Source organism: Gymnodraco acuticeps, unplaced genomic scaffold, assembly GCF_902827175.1.
Source record: "Gymnodraco acuticeps unplaced genomic scaffold, fGymAcu1.1, whole genome shotgun sequence".
NCBI lineage: Eukaryota > Metazoa > Chordata > Actinopteri > Perciformes > Bathydraconidae > Gymnodraco > Gymnodraco acuticeps.
In genome coordinates, this window is record NW_022990023.1 from 5258838 (window position 1) to 5275775 (window position 16938).

Genomic DNA, 16938 nt, shown 5'->3' on the forward strand with positions numbered 1-16938 from the left:
CTTTATTTGTAATTGTGTAAAAAAATATGAGCATTGATTAGCAAGCAGGACCTGCAGGAACAGAGAATGGTGATGGATGGAGCTGGGAAGAGAGAAGAATAAAGAAAACAGATCAACTTTATTATCGGATATTAAAAATTCAATTTCAAAACAAGTTGCCGCTCCTACAGTTTTCTAGTATGTAAAGATGATTTCACATGACCTATGCAAAATATCACACTCAATACATGTGTGTCTCTGGGGGGTGCATTGTGCCTTTGATGTATATAAATAATATACCATAACCAAATACTATTACGTACAGTGGAAATCAGGTTGCCAGAGCAGGTCAGTGTGCATGTTCCTCAACGTCTCAGCAGTTACAGGTGAGGTAAAGAAAATAAAAGAGAAAAAGGTCAGTAACAACACTTTAAAGTAACAACACTTTGAATAATTATCTCTTCTAACAATTTTCTCTCAATAAGCACACAACGACTGTCTTTCCAACAAACAGATTGTCATCACAATGAAACACGTCCAGAAGAATGTCATGCAAAGCTCCATGCCTGCCTTCGACTCTCCCTGAACTGCTTCCTTAGCACCCGGTGGAGGGCGCAGTAGGCTACTCTTCAAAAGTTTCACGAAATACTTACCATCATGTTTGGTTACTGTTTAACATTTTGGTTTACTTCATGTAATAAAATAATAACTTCATGGTAAGGCTACTAAAAATGACAAGGCTAAGTAATGTAATGCTAACTAACGTGCTCGCTACTCGTCGCTACTAGCTAGGTAGCTAACTTGACTATGTTCCATGCACAACATGTATATTACCTATGATATTACCTGATATGTCTGATCCAGCGGCTCCTGGTCCTTTCATCAGACGGGAAGCAATAGAACGAGCAAGTGGTATGATCACTTTTGTGATTACAACCTGGTACAAAGCACACAGGCATCTTGTAAAAGTGAACCAACCACTTGGAGCATTATTGCCTGTGACATCACTTACGCGACCCAGAATGGGATTTGGGATTTGTAGTCGCGTATTTTTCATAGTCTTATATTTCAACAGTTTTACGACAAAATGTGACTTTTTTGACATGGAAATGATTGTTTAAGATGGACAAACATCATATGTGTAGTTCGTGGCACAATTCAAACGGGATCAAAAGATACGTTTTCTCTCTCCATTGAATTCAATGTATAATTTTTCGCTTCCGGGGTCCCATGGACCGGAAGTAGATGGGCGTGACTTCGCCTCTCCATTTACGTCACAGCCAGGCATGAGTTAGGGAGCGCTGGATTTGTGAAAAACTCCCCTCTTCCTAAACCACTAATACCACAGTACTGGCAAAACGGGAGGAGCCGAGTGAAAAACAAGCGCCCCTCATCCCAATCCACCCACACCGCAGTATTTTTTCTTTTTTTTTACCCAAAAAATATATTGTATATTATCGGGGCTATTAATACTGGTATCGGGTTTATCGGGATGACGTCATAATCCCTAATATCGGACCGATAATTATCGGGCCGATTATTATTATTATCGTATTTCAAATACTGATTTGAGCCCCACCACTGTATGGGTTAGCCCTACCATAGATTACCCAACACAAATACTCGGGAGCCGATAAGTCAATTAATTGCTTATCGCGACAGGCACACAATAAAACAGTGGAAACAAACATGTGTTTGACTTTCATTAGTGAATGAAACTGTGTGCCTTTTATAGTCTGTGTCCAATATTGTGTATTTGTATATATATTATATATATATCCTAAATATATGCTAAGGTCCCGCTACTGACACGATAGCAGTCACTTCGTGCGCATGTGTGTAATTAAACCCATGATATCAAAATCTCACTCCAGCCAGGTACCCAAAGTTGGCAACCCTGCCCATACCCCAATAATATTTTTATTGCAGATCTACATGAATCATAAAAAACGACCTATTTTGTATTCAAAACGGCGAATTTCACCGACAGGGGACACGTTTGCATCCCTGCTTGTTATCATTTTCATCACAGAGCTGGGAAAATGGTGTATTGATTAGATCCTGATCCGTGCATGTCCAATTTTAACTGACTTTAGTTCCAAAGGTAATGTTAATTATTTCGACCCATAAGTACTTATTTAAATTACCTCAACATTCCACATGATGGATTAGTGTTCCACATTTTTCCCACTAATTTGTTTATGATTAGGCAAATGGTAAAGAGAGACATTGATGACCCTGTGTCCCTTTAGCTAGCACGTGGTTCCATTTTGTCTAATGGCTTTGGACAGCTTCACTAATGCCCCGGCCACACGAGGACGAAAACGGCCGTTTGCGTTACTGTTTAGTGTCATATAGACCATTCGGCCACACGAGGACGACCGCATACGGCACTAAACGACTGAGGAAACGATAACGGGTCCCAAGGTGGATAGAACGGCATACGCAACGCTCTGGGGGGTCAAACAGCTCCGTGTGTGCGCCCTATACGATCATTTTCTGATAATGATTGCACAATAGCCCCGCCTCTCCCCACCTCTGCTGCTCACCTCCGCGTACCCCGCGCCATTGCTAATGTGTTTCGCCACCAACAACAACAACAATGGCGGATCGCAGAGTTGCTATCGTGCTCCGGACGCTACTGACCATGCTACAGTTCTTTGTGCAACATCTACAGCAGACTTACACATCCGGGGGGATCTTACTCGCTGCTTTTGTGGATATGTACTGCAGCTTCAGCGATCATTTTCTGATAATGATTGCGCAATAGCCCCGCCTCTCCCCACCTCTGCTGCTCACCCCCGCGTCAAAGTAAACTGCACACTGAATTCAGATTATTTATCTTTCTCTCGATATGGACATAAACGCGAGTGAAGTCTAATCTGACAGGACGGAGACACCTCTCAAACTACCTAAACTAGTTATAAATATGTTTATTTTTACTGTCGGCCGGGTGCTCATTACTGGATCAGCTGCTGCATGAAACAGACAATGGCGCTGTCCAAAGAGAGGGAGGAAAAAGAGAGGCTCCGTGTATTTTTATTATTATATTATATAGAGTCATTATTCATTTGTTTTAAAGCTCAATAAATAACAAAGAAGACCTTTGACCGGCACTTTTATAATTTTGTCGGAAGATTTAAACTTTAATACACGTTGACTGGCGAAAAACTCTGCCCGGTTCCCTCGGCCCCCACCGTGGAGAATAAACAGAAGGGCAACCATGACAACCATGCTTCTTCGCTGCTTTTGTGGAGGAAGTTACAGCGCCACGTACAGGCTCCTGCATATGTACTGCAGCTTCTCCAGCGGTTGGAGCTAAACGGAGCGGTCTCGTGTGGGCAGACACTATCCGGATAACTATTGCCTGTGGACGGAAGCTTGTTTGCGATTGCGTTTGCGTTAATCCTATGCGTTTAGCCGTTTTGGCCGGGGGCCTAAGAGTCACCCAGTTCTGCCCTGCTACAGTCCGGCTGAGTGCAGTCACAGAGATGCTATGGCTGCTCTACATGAAATGACATTGATGGTCTGGTCCGAGAATGGACACCATTCCCTGATCCCAGAGACAATGACGCTCCTCAAACTGAACAATACTGTCTCACGTGGGCCACTCCCCCCACCAAGCCATGAACTGAAAGCTTGACATCTGCTTTGAACACCTGGAAGCCTCCCGGTCACACCAGCACCAACCCTTGGGTCAGTCAGATGGGACTAACGGCTTAATTTAGGGCATTTGGTTCAGAAATATGACTCGTTACCGCAGAGTGGGTTGTTTTTTTATTATGATTGACTGTGTTCAATCATGGTGATTGAAGTGTTTTCAATCTTGTTTTACTTTTGATGTAATTGATGTATCTGAGCCCACCCAACTCTGAAGATGCTTATTGATTTAAGTATTGACTGAAATATTCTTAGACTAATGTTAATTGGTTATCAATAGATTGATAAAAAGAGTGAAACTGTAAGAGAATATTTTAATCTGATCTTGATTATAGAGTTTCTTATCTTTCCTTAGAATCTGTGATATTGCAAACATGCTTTGTATTAAAGTCAAAGATGCTCTCTGTAAGTTGAGGTCACAGGTCAAAAGCTTCTCCCTCTTTCCTGTGGGGGAAGGGTTCCTGCCTCCATGCATTTTGCGAGACAAACAGATTATTGTCTCACATCTGCTATTGATTAGGTAAAACGCGGGCTTCTGATAGTTCCGCCTCCTCTCATGTTGGGGCGTGCTGTGTCTTCTTTGTGTCAGAGATGGCTTGGTAGAGCACAGAGATGTGTGAAACGAAGTAATCTCCCCGGCTGTATTAAATGTACTCTTAAATAAACTCTAAGTGCTGTGGCTAAAAGACTCCTTCATTCCGCCTCAACATTGCAACACAGAAGTTTTCATCACAATATGTACTTTGGCTCGACCAAAAATCGTTTATAAATGTGCTATATAAATAAAACTTGATTTGATATTGATTTGATATATGGGCGGATTGTATATTTTCAAACATTGTAAAATAACACAAGACGATATTAAAAAACATTTCCAATAAATGCTGAGTAAATTATTTCTAACATAGTTGCAGGCCTTATTTGCATTATTAGTTTGGTAAAGTGTTATTCTATATTTTGTCATGGTCTGGAAATGCATGAAATTTGATTTCAGAATTTGTGCAGAAACCCTGTATAGTTTGAATGCAGTTTAACTTATTGTGTTTTTATATTTTTTGTGTGTAGGTATTGTTTTTCAGAGACAGAAAACATGCATTGGCAGTGGAAGTACTGCATATTTTCTTCTGAAAAGAGGGCTCAGCTATTGAAGCACTATCGCTTAAAACATGCAACAGGTGGCACCAGCGGTACGTTTTTTCATATACAAATAACATAATTTTTTGTTTTCTGTTAACAAATTATTCTTGACCACTTATGAGTAATCGGTGTTTCAATATATTTCAGGGTACAGATGTTAATGGCAAGCGAACAGCAGTCCTCCGAGGCCTTCCTGTCATCCTGGGTGATGAAAACAATGACTTCTTCAAGACTTGCTTTGTAAGTAGTCTTTTTTTCATCATTATTTAAAAATTCTACGCAACAGGATGCCCAATCTATTTTATCCTGTCCCTTGTGTTACATAAATATAGTTTAGCTTTTGTTATGATACTGGCCAAAAGTGGGCCTTCAGCAGGCCAAGGTAAACTGCATTTAAAATGTTATTGTGGTTGTAATTTTACTGTTGCCTATGTTATAGCATTGTGATGACCTGGACATCTCCAACAGCTTCATCGGGATACTTACAGTCATCCCTGAAGACAGCCTGGCTTCACCTGACTCACTCCACCTTGCACCGTCAGCAATCGCCATCATATTGGAAGGGAAAATGGTGATGGACGGCATCAATTCTCCCCCAGATGCCATGTGCCTACTTTTTGGACTCATCTACGCCCTAAATTTGCAATACCCTCAACAACTTAAGAACACTTTTGAATTTATTCAAAGGGTGATGCTCTCACTTGGCCATAAGTCCCTTAAACCAAAACTACAATCACTCAAAAATGCCCTGATGCAGTGAGTCAGAGCACCTCCCACTGGGACATTTTCTCTTTTGGAAAAGTGATTTTTCTTTGTAATTATTATTATTATTTTTCAAAGGCCGCGTTGCAGTACACACAGGGACTCAGATTGTTTTTGTATACATTTGTAAATTTTTATGATGGAAGCACAGAAGTCAGCCTCGGAGTCACGTGATCAGCTGGACAAGATGGCAGCATAGGTTAAACTCGCTCAACCCAGTGATGCTAATTCTGTAAATTTATACCGTTAAGACAATTAAAAAATATATATATTTTAGCCTCTGAGTGCTTGATCGAAGGCAATGTCTAAATCGAGCAAAAAGTCGCCGCCTAAAAAGGGTCCTGAGATGAGGGGGAAGTCTGACATGGAGGCGTTAGCCAACACAGCGTTTGAGAAGCAACGAGGCTATCTGGATTCGCGCTTCGACCAACTTCAACAGATGGGGAGGGAGACGGAGGGGAAATTGACTTCTATCCAAACGGACTTGATGGTACTGAGTGAAAGCATCGGCACTGTTAAGGCAGAGATGGGCAAGATACGGTTAGATGTGGTGAACAATTCTTGAATTTGAAAAGCTTGAATATTGACTTGAGCCGTCCCTTATAGATACTGTCTTTTTACGTTAGTGAGCCGGATCATTTGGCTCGGCTCTCTTAAAGCCCCGGCTGTTTCGGCTCCCAAACGGCACTTCATGTTACCACAGTTTACCGCGGAGCCTCAGTTTCGCCGCTGCCAGGCTCTGGCGCTCGCCGCTCACGCGCGTGCTCCACTAAAACCACCCCGCTCATCGCGTCCAAATCGCACACGTTCCGTGTTGTCCTGTAGCAGGCACCTTCGATGTCAGGGAAACGATCTTCAATACTCCGAAAAGAATCCCACCAGACTCCTTTGCCCATCCAACAGAGGGATGTCCTTGTCCTTTTTCCTTTTCGTCATTTCAAGCGATAAAAGCTCTCGATCTCTCTCGAATTATTTATATTTTTGGACGCCCTCGGCTCGAGTTCAGGGCGTCCCAAGCTGAATAAGGGCGTCAAATGACGGCAAGACGCCCCCCTGGCGGAAACGCTGGGTGGAATTTTTCCTCCTTTACCCCGCTACACTGAAAGTCAAGGGAGCTGGTCAAGTTAAGACATTTCATTCCCGGGACATGCCGAAGACTTCATCGTCTCCCTACCAGGAGTGCAGGATGCACCAACCGGCGGGGACCTGGGACCTGGGTGCTTGTCTGACGGCGAATAGCGGTCTTTTGGAACTTGTTGGACTATATAGCGTCGCTGTTTTGGACTAAATGCACACTGCTTTGCGTGGACTGGGATCTCTTACAGAGTTTTGGATTATTTCTGCAGGCTTCTTTTTATTTGTTTTTGTCTGACCCTGGACTCATCTGGGGACGTATAGTTGTTTATCATTGTTTGGCTGATCAGACTAACTTGCGAGCCTACTGCTTCATTTGTTGATCCCACACCACGTTATAGACTCTGGACTTTAATACAAACACAGCCGGCTTCTTTGCTTTTTGTTTTGATCTATATCACGGCGGATCCGCTGTGCATGTCGGATGTGAATGGACAATGGCCGGTAAGATGTGCGTTGGTTATCGGAACAGTGTATGCTACAGTGGCGAACCGTGGCTATCACAACTGGACCTTCTGTAGACACACCCACCCGCCGCCCCCCTCCCCCCGCTGCATTATAATGTCCGTCTTTTCACTGAATTGTCGTCTTGAAAAGGGTACTCACAACAATTCCGCAACAACTTCATCTTCACCTGTTGCATATTTCAACGTTAAAAACAATAAAACGGCATGAATTGCTTCGTCGCATTCATCTATCCTCTGTCTCGAGCCAGTTAACTAGCGGGCCTTCTAGAGTACCCTGGAACCGAGGGGAACTCTGGAAGAACACGCCCATTGGCTACAAATCAATATATGATTGGTTGATCAAACTGTCAGTCCAAACGTACGCTCTCATTCAGTGCAACGGCCAGGGCATTCGATCAAGGATATAGAATACCTTGGTTGAAGGATATTCTACCCAGAGACCCAGAACAACATCTGATTGGTTGCTTTCTTTTCTAACACAAAACCACTGAAATGCGTAGTGCATGGTCCGAGAAGGACAAACAAATCAACTCAACACTAATATTACAGATCAACAACACAGATACCATTCTCATTTATTCATTTTATATACATTTTATTTATATAATTAAATCAATTTTTTGTTTGTTTTATCTGAGTGTTCCAGGGTATTCTCTGAATACCTTGAAGGCCCTGACGGTTCGCCACTGGTATGCTATGATGTTACCTATTTACGTTTTTTGTCTCAAGTACAAGATCTGAGTACTTCTCCCACCTCTGAGTAAATGTGATTGATCAGATGTTAACATCTCCTTGTATGCTACTGTAGCTTTAGCACTCACTATTTGCTACAGGTGACTTCCTGTTTACATTTTTGATTGATTTTGCCAGATGTTTCCTAGCAACCAATATGATTCACTCAGTATAACGAATGCTTTTTTAATTCTTCATTGTTTAGACTCAAATGCAACCATGTAAACAATTCTTTAAACTTAAATCAACAGGACTCTAGGCGGCTAAACTTTAAACAGAATGTCATTGTTTTCACTCAAATATGAATAATTATTTAACCAGGATTTTCACTTTTAAAAGTTAAAGTAACTTACCTCTGCTGATGAAGTCATTCTGCTGCTTGTGTTATCAACAACCTGAAGTTCAGCCATCTGCAATAACATAGATTACCATATTACTTATTAGCCAACTTCAGGAATTAAAATAAACATTTTGTGTTTTTCTAAATGTTAACCTTGAGACCATTCATTTGACAAAACAATCACTACCACAAAGCTCAAAGACAGATGGAGTCCATCCAGTTAGACACTTGCACATCTGACAAATAATAGAGACATATCTTGTTGTGCTTTAGTTTTGGCCTTTTTTAAAATAAATGCAGCTTTAAAAAGCTATATATTACAAAAATAATACCATTAAAAACTGCCACCAAACATCAAGATGACGAATTTATTTTATTTCTTGTTATTTTTTCTTAATGCTTTCAACCAAGCTACATAACCAAATTTGCTTCTGGATTTTAAGTTTATAAGCTATCACTAAACACTCTAAACCACTAAATCTGACTAGCCTTTTTTAAAGAAAATCCTAACACCATATCAAAATCATGGCAAGAAACACATGAAAGTATCTCTGATCCGGCCCACACTATTTAACTTAACTTAGTGGTCCATTGTTTTGTGAAGAGTCTACACTACACGATCTATAAGATGATAACACTTCCTCCAAAGTTGTTTAAACTTCTACTCCACAGTGACTTCGTTTTTTTATCGTATTATAATAGCAGAAAATAAAAAAAATAGTCTTAAGTAGTTTTTAGTGTGTATTGACTTCTATGATCCCAGAAGCTGTTTAGTTTTTCAGGTGCTCCATTTGTTGTCTCTGTTTTGTGTCTCCCTGCCCCCACCTCACCCTCTCAGCCCCCAGTTGTTGGTGGGGGGCAAGGCAAGGCAAGTTTATTTATATAGCACTTTTCAACACAAGGCAATTCAAAGTGCTTTACAAAAAATGAAAGACATTAAGAAAAAGGCATTTAAAATCAGTCATTAAAAAGAAAAGCTAATAAAATAAACATTAAAAGAAAAAATACATGGATAAAAGTTTCAGTGCAGTCTAAGATATGAATAGTTCAATTAAACATTAAAAGAAAAAGTACATGGATAAAAGTTACAGTGCAGTCTAAGATATGAATAGTTCAATTGAAAGCAGCGACAAAAAGAAAAGTCTTTAGTCTGGATTTAAAAGTAGTAAGAGTTGCAGCGGACCTGCAGGTTTCTGGGAGTTTGTTCCAGATATTTGGAGCATAATAACTGAACGCTGCTTCTCCATGTTTAGTTCTGACTCTGGGGACAGAAAGCTGACCAGTCCCTGAAGACCTGAGAGATCTGGATGGTTCATAATTTAGCAGGAGGTCAGAAATGTATTTTGGGCCTAAACCATTCAGTGCTTTATAAACCAGCAGCAGTATTTTTGAAATATATTCTTTGACACACAGGAAGCCAGAAGAATTGGGAGAACCAAGAAAAGGCATCTGTTTTCCGGAAAGTTCCACGGACCAATAAGGGCAGGGGAAGGGTCTGGCATCTCCCCCAGCAGCTGATACTCACTGCTCTATATTTAGATATAGGCTACAGGGCCTGGCCACTGCATTAGAGCACACAGGACAAACCAGCCACATGCTTTTTACTTTCAGGCAGTCAAAGGGATCACAAAATTAGTTTCCGTTTTAATACTACGCAAGAATAACAATGAACAAGATTACAATTGTGAGACCAGAGGAGAGGTAAGTGCTGTCGTCTCTTTGAGTCGTGACCAACAAATGCTTCCTTTACTAATTATAATATTTTTGTATTTTTGAGTCACAACTATAAAAGTTTCTCTTTGTTCCTTACAGCCAGCCAGCACGTGCGATTTGGTATGACAGAAAGAAATACGTCACCGTCAAATTCATTGTTCATAAACCTAAAGATGTCCAGGTGGATATCCAGCCAGACAAAATGATTTTATAGTAAGTTTGAAAAAATGTAGGTGTATTGTTTCTCTGTTAGTTATATGAATTGGTCTCTTTGTGTGTCTCTTGAGAACATGTGGTAAACTGTGATGTTTCTGTACTAATCTGTTGCCCTGTCCTGTCTTTACAACAGCTGCAAAAACGACACAGATGATGTCTTCTACAACGTGCTGCCCTTCTATGAAAACATTCAAATTAATGTAAGTAATACATTTCGCCATGATTTATGTTCTTTGTTAAACAATCAGTGCAATGTTAAATATAGCTGTGATTTTATCTTTCCGACACATTAACAGGACTCCAGAGAAAGAGTCTATGACCGCAGCATCCATATCTTGCTCAGGAAGCTTAAGCCTGATTATTCATGGCCTCATCTCCAGAAGGATGAGGCTAGGGTAAGTGTGTGTGTGTGTGTGTGTGTGTGTGTGTGTGTGTGTGTGTGTGTGTGTGTGTGTGTGTGTGTGTGTGTGTGTGTGTGTGTTGTATATAATTGATCATTATCAACTATATCAGTCAATGGAGAAACATAACTTGTATTCTTTGACTCTAAATGGAAAAGGGGGATAAACATTGGGAAAAGGGGGATTTTTAATAACGAGTAAGATCAAAACAATGTCTGATGTTTCCTTTGACCTCTTTTATACTCATTATAAACTACTTGGCTTTATTTGAACATTTTCACTGATAGTGCTGTATTATCAAAGTCCTCTCCTGTTCTATGTAAAAACAAGTGAAACAACGTGAGGTCGACACACTTTTGACACACAGGAAACATTGCCTTGACTTACTTAAGACATTTACACTATACTGAGTTAGACGGCATGAATTACAGACACCCCCCAAAAACCGTTGGAAACAAGCTGCTGTTACGTTAGCTGCAACATTTTAAAGTGTGTTGTTTCTCCATCTTTGTTGCAGCCCAGCTGGATTTCCGTGGACTTTGATAACTGGAGGGACTGGGAGAATGAAGTAGAAGATGGAAAGGAAGAGTTCGATATGTACGCGGATGTGAGTAAATGACATTTGTCCAGTAGATCAACTGATTCAATGAACTTTTCTATATTCTTTCTCAGAGTTTTCTTAGGTGCCTGTGTGAGGATTTGAGTTTTCTCTTTTTCTTTTCAGATGATCAAAGAAATGTCTTCCAAGAACAAAGGAGAAGCACCAGATATGGACGATCTTGATGTAAGTGAAGTAGTTTAGGAAGGTTTTCCTACAAATAAATGTGAATTCATTCCTCTATTTTTAATGTTGACTTTCTTCTCTCTTCCTCTACAGTCTGACTGAGTAAACGTCACCTGTGTTGAAGGCCACGGTAACTTGATAGGACACTGAAGACAGTGCTATTTGCTGAAGTTTGTGGATGATTTGATATACTCATCCAAAAATACTGTTTTTATGTAATTGATGTTTTCTATGGGATTATTTAATGGTATTTTATTGTCCACTGTTTCCTGACATATTGGTAATTTGAATAAAAACAAGTGAATCAACCTTGGTTTGAAAATTCATTATGATATGATGCATGGGGTAATAGCCTTTATTTAAAGTTAATAGTAGATAGAATAGAATTTGGAGGGATGAAACCCTCTTTATTGGTCACACATGCAGAGCATACAACACACAGTGAAATGTGTTCTCTGCTTTTAACCCATCCTACCAGGAGTCTAGTACCAGGAGCAGTGGGCAGCTATTGTACAGCGCCCGGGGAGCAATGGGAGTGCTCAAGGGCACCACGGCAGGGCAGGAGGTGAACTGGGACCTATCCAAGTAGAAGTCCCCACACTCCATATTTAGGTCTGGTCGGGGACTTGAACCGGCGACCCTACGGCTCACAGTCCAAGCCCCTACTGAGCCACTGCCGTAATACTGGAGAAAATGTGTGTTTGCCAGAAGATGACAGTAAAGCAGCTTCATTTATTATTTGTTCATTCTTGGTAAAGCCTGCAAATTAACCCTCAACATTGACACAGATGCCTTCTTATGTTTGTATTGTTATGTATAGTTGCATTTCATTTCAACAAACATATTTGAAATGCTTATTATCATATCTCAGTCTTCTAAAAAACTGTTTGTGAAAGGTAATGATGCACAGATTCCAGAACATGAAACATAATTTATATATTGTGTTTTTATTATAAGGTTGTTATAATACACAACCCCATTGCCGGCAACACCTAGAAATAAGATGGGAGAGTACTGAAAATGAATAGGTCTTCAACCTCGACATTTAAAAAAAATATTTTGATGAATATATTAAAGATTGTGTCATTAAAAAAAGGTAAAAGTCGAAGCCAGTAAAAGGCGGTTTATGGAGTTTAGACCACGCTGCTACCCGTAGTCCTGCTGACAGTTGTAGCCGACGGAACTTACTCGTGTTTCAGGTGGAGCTTTTCCTCAAAAACACTCCAGCATGGCTTTTCAATGTCAACGAGACTGCTATATGAAAGAGGTATGGCACTTTTGAAATACAATTTATCAGCGTGTAACTCATTTACAGCCTGCAAAACACCACCTTTTACATTCATGCTCTGCAGACGTGGTTAGCATATGGTAGCTAGCTAACGTTACAGTTGATGCAGGAGCAAACACTGTCAACACAATACAATTATACATTAGGTATGGTATTTGACATGTTATATAATGCTGTGACAACCTATAAGAAAAGTTGCATTATGTATATTTCTAGCTAGCCACTTACAGTCATGTTGTTAACCAAACGCATTGAGTTTTCAAATTTCATTCATAGTTACCTTAGAAATTACCCAGTGTCTCATACCTAACATGCACACAGGTGCTTTTAGTCTCCATTTAGTTTTATAAAAAAGACTATACAATATGTAATAAAGGGAATTCTATACGTTTTTCTTTCCTATTAGTTTGTTACCTCTGTAGTGTCCTGCTGCCCAGCTGAGCTCAAGCATGAAGTGAATGGAAAGAAAGAAACTCTTAAAGGCTTCAATATCAAACTCCAAGACACCATCTTGTTTCCTGAAGGAGGAGGACAGGTAAGCTATAAAATCATACTAATTAAATGTCTCCATCAAGGTACTTCTATCAGTGTTTACTGCAAATCCTAAATGTTCAATAAAAGTCACTAAAAAGCCATTTTACTTGATATCTTTTTGATAATGTCCATGCTTTGTGTTGTCCTGCTTCAGCCAGATGACCACGGTCTGATTGGAGACGTCCCGGTGGTGAGGGTGACGAGGCAGGGGGCCGACGCCGTGCACTTTGTGGGCTCTCCTCTGGAGGAGGGGCAGGAGGTGCAGGTGAAGGTGGACTGGGAGAGGAGGTTTGACCACATGCAGCAACACTCAGGTGAGTAATAATGGTGGGTAATAACAAAAGGCTGCCCACTTTAAGTCAACTAATCAGTCTTTTTGTCATCTTATATTTCATTTTTTTTATGCTTTTTCACGCTGAATTACTTATTTCCAAGACATTCAGAAGCACATCTCTGTTAAAAATTGTATTAAAAGTAGTGCTTTTGTATAATTCTTGTGGATAAACTCATAAATGAAACCCACTAATTGATTGGTAATTGTAAGCGTTTGTTTTCTAAGAATGTCTTTGTCTAGCACAAGACTGGAGTTAATCCGTTTGCCAGATTGAAATAAAAATGCATTACTGATTATACATTTTTATTGCACTTTTCTAAGTTAGTTTTCTTCCTTACTCTCAGGTCAACATGTGATCACAGCTTTGGCAGAAAACATGTTTGGATACAAGACCACGTCCTGGTACATAACCTCTGCACAGATTACTTCTTTGTAACGTTAAAAGCTTGTCGTTTTACCTCTTTTTTTCTCTGTGTTTTCTACAGGGAACTGGGGCGTCAGAGAAGCACCATAGAGCTGGACACTCCCTCGGTGAAGCCTGCCCAGCTGCAGGCCCTGGAGGAGGCCGTCAACGAGAAGATCAGAGTCCATACCCCCGTCACTGTTCAGCTGCTCTCTATAGATGATCCCGCTGTGGAAAAGGTGCAAACACGGAGATTAGTGGTGCTAAAATACAGTCTTTAAACTGTGTGATTAACTTGAGTTTAAGATATGGTTTCAACAGCATCTATCTAAAGAAATAAATGTAACATGGATAATTTGTTACACAAGTTGTGTGTGTTGACTAGGTGAAGAGTCGGGGGCTGCCAGACGATCACGCAGGGCCGATTCGGATCATTGATATCGAGGGCGTCGATGCTAACATGTGCTGTGGAACCCATGTGTCCAACCTCAGTCACTTACAGGTTCAACTCCACATGCACTCAAGATGTTCCTAATCTGATTTGTTCCTAATCCTAACATTTCTCTAAATCTCAATTTTAGATAATAAAGCTGCTGGGAACTGAGAAGGGAAAGAAAAACAAAACCAACCTGATCTTCCTGACAGGAAACCGGGTGTTGAAGTATGCTGAGAAAAGCTACAGCACAGAGCGATCGTTGGTGTCTCTCCTGAAGTAAGTGGGAATTATCTAAATAGTATATGTGAGTTAAAGTTATTCACAAAGTCTAAGTGACAAAATGATTGTGTTTGTTCTACAGGACTGGACCTGATGAGCACGTAGAGGCTGTTGACAAGTTGCAGAAGTCTGTGAAGCTACTACTGAAAGTAAGAGACCCATTTACATGACATCTTTCCATTTTGACAAGCTCTGTATATATGTAACATACAGTATGTTCACTCCAACACATTGCACATGGACTCCCTAACAGTCATTCAAATTGTGTGTGCAGACTAACCTGAGCTTGCTTCGAGACATGGCTGTCGTCATCACTCAGAACTTTAAGAACGACCCCCAGAGAGGGAACTTCTTCAGCTTGCACAAGTAAGAGACAATACACGTGTTCAAGTTGAAGGGCTAGTTAACGGAAGTCAGGGGAAAATGTAATGATCAACTTTCAAGTCAGATCTTTAAAAGCTTTAAAATGTTTTGGCATGTTTTCAGTTGTCCTTTATTAAGTGGTTTCTGTAATACTTATTTTGGCCACAAGAGGCTGAAATCAAATGCACTAGTACCCCACGTGCTGACTAGGAATAAAAGCAGCAGATTAGCAGCTGTTAAAATACATTTCTAGCCAAAAGAAAGACATGACAGTAGATGCACTTGCCAAATTGAAGATAACTAAAAGGAAAACACCTAAAATAATGCTGACAAAGAAATGTCCAACTGCCAGAAATGTTAGATAAAGAGTCTGTTGTCGTCGCCCACAAACAAGTTAAGATTTTGGAAAATGGATAACCTTTTTTGTCTTACTTGCCTCTCAGGGGAAGCTTGTTTCTAGATCAGCATTTAAAGTACATACATTGATTTTGCATGTCAGAAAAAACACTTCGCTTTCTTCCTACAGAAAAGAGGGTGACAATGAATTCATGAGCATCATTGCCAATGAGTTAACCACTGAGGTAAGTTTCTAATCCTCTACCTGTTCACTTCAACATCTGAGCTGTCTTTTTTGTTAAGCCTGATTTTGTCTGCTTTTAGGGAACTTTGGTTTTCCTGACTGTTGGAGAGGAGAAAGGCCCGGGTCTGTTCCTACTGGCTGGACCCAGTGAGCGAGTGGCCGAGATGGGCCCGCGGTAAGAGACGACACCACATTATGTAGCCATTGCTTTAAAAAAAGTTGTTTGCGGGTGAGATATTAATTTCCTGTGCTCTCCAGGGTGCTGGAGATGCTCCAAGGGAAGGGGGCAGGAAAAAATGGACGTTTCCAAGGAAAAGCTAACAGCCTGGCACGCAGAGGGGAGGTGGAAGCTTTCCTGGAGCAGCAATGCAAACAGGAAGAATAAACCCAGCAATGATTTAACAACAAATACATATTTTTTTATGAATACTACTTTTAGAAGCCATTAAGAATAGCTTACCTGATTTTTGTGGTAAACACTAAATGTTAGTGTCATTACACAAACCAAGAAATTGGATAATTTCTTTGAAAATTTGAATTTCATGGACCTCTGTATGGTCCATGAAAAATGGTCCATTTATATTTGAATGTTAAATGCCATTTACAGTTTGAACTGTTTGAAACTCTTCGTTAAACCTTATCTGTGACTTTGTGTTGAGTCTTATTTCAGAAACCCTGCTTGCAAGTGGTGTTTACAGCCGCTTGCAACATTAAAAATGCATTTCTACCGACTGATAAAACAAAAACCAACACTGTTTGAACATCATTTTTAATAACTTTAATTTAAAAGACCAGTGAAAATGTAATGTACAAAATACAGACACTTTTATGCTGTTGGTAACTTAAGTCTTACATTGTTTTTGGCATTTAAGTAGGCAGAAAATAGAAACCCTTGTATAGAGTAATGCAATAAAAACAACAGTCCTAATAACTCCTACCTTTTTTAACAGTTATTATATATGTATTTGATCACACCATTAACATACGAGTAGTGACACCCTACAACACAACCATTTAATCAATCTAAAATCCGATAAGTGAATCTTTTACACATTAACAAAATAAAGTTAAATTAGGACAGTTGTATTGCATTAAATGATACAGGGGCTTCTGTTTTCCCAGTGTGTGGATCTGGATACATTAGTTATTGCTCCCGTCTGTCAAAGTGTTCATGATAAGATAACAGTGCAAATGTGCAAGCACCCCTTCCCCATTTAGACCTTTATAAAATACTATAGGCAATACAAATATATTGACAGTGGTTTGGCCGTAACGTGAACGTCCTCTAGACAGTTTTCCAGTTCCATTTCTCCGCCTCCTTGTCGGGTTATTGCGAAGGTTTCACCAACTTCATTGCGATATAGTTCTGGAAAAATAAAAATAATTTAAAATCACA

At 40.1% G+C, this 16938-nt stretch overlaps 3 protein-coding genes across 7 annotated transcripts in view; 2 read left to right on the forward strand and 1 right to left on the reverse strand.

Moving 5' to 3' along the window:
* The first annotated feature begins 9746 nt into the window (after positions 1-9746).
* ptges3l (prostaglandin E synthase 3 like) lies at positions 9747-11634 on the forward strand. Its single transcript, XM_034214357.1, has 7 exons — positions 9747-9912; positions 10024-10137; positions 10274-10340; positions 10437-10535; positions 11059-11148; positions 11266-11325; positions 11419-11634. The coding sequence occupies exons 1-7, from the start codon at positions 9878-9880 to the stop codon at positions 11425-11427; spliced, it is 474 nt and encodes a 157-aa protein (XP_034070248.1). The 5' UTR covers positions 9747-9877; the 3' UTR covers positions 11428-11634.
* An 839-nt stretch (positions 11635-12473) lies between these two features.
* On the forward strand, positions 12474-16294 carry aarsd1 (alanyl-tRNA synthetase domain containing 1). Its single transcript, XM_034214356.1, has 12 exons — positions 12474-12592; positions 13020-13148; positions 13302-13461; positions 13826-13883; positions 13967-14123; positions 14270-14386; positions 14466-14596; positions 14682-14748; positions 14874-14965; positions 15489-15543; positions 15623-15717; positions 15801-16294. The coding sequence occupies exons 1-12, from the start codon at positions 12554-12556 to the stop codon at positions 15925-15927; spliced, it is 1227 nt and encodes a 408-aa protein (XP_034070247.1). The 5' UTR covers positions 12474-12553; the 3' UTR covers positions 15928-16294.
* LOC117544868 (myoferlin-like) overlaps positions 16294-16938 on the reverse strand; it is a 38872-nt gene continuing 38227 nt past the window's right edge. For all 5 annotated transcript variants that reach the window (XM_034214352.1, XM_034214351.1, XM_034214354.1 and 2 more), the window contains one exon: positions 16294-16908. In XM_034214352.1, the coding sequence (XP_034070243.1) occupies positions 16870-16908 (39 nt within the window). In that variant the 3' untranslated portion in view covers positions 16294-16869. The remainder of the gene's footprint in view (positions 16909-16938) is intronic.

Coding starts and splice junctions, on each gene's coding strand:
- ptges3l (XM_034214357.1), top strand. CDS start 9,878: ATGAACAAGATTACAATTGTGAGACCAGAGGAGAG. Junction 9,913..10,023: donor ATTGTGAGACCAGAGGAGAG/GTAAGTGCTGTC, acceptor TGTTCCTTACAG/CCAGCCAGCACGTGCGATTT. Junction 10,536..11,058: donor TCCAGAAGGATGAGGCTAGG/GTAAGTGTGTGT, acceptor TCTTTGTTGCAG/CCCAGCTGGATTTCCGTGGA.
- aarsd1 (XM_034214356.1), top strand. CDS start 12,554: ATGGCTTTTCAATGTCAACGAGACTGCTATATGAAAGAG. Junction 13,149..13,301: donor TTCCTGAAGGAGGAGGACAG/GTAAGCTATAAA, acceptor GTCCTGCTTCAG/CCAGATGACCACGGTCTGAT. Junction 14,749..14,873: donor CTGTGAAGCTACTACTGAAA/GTAAGAGACCCA, acceptor TTGTGTGTGCAG/ACTAACCTGAGCTTGCTTCG.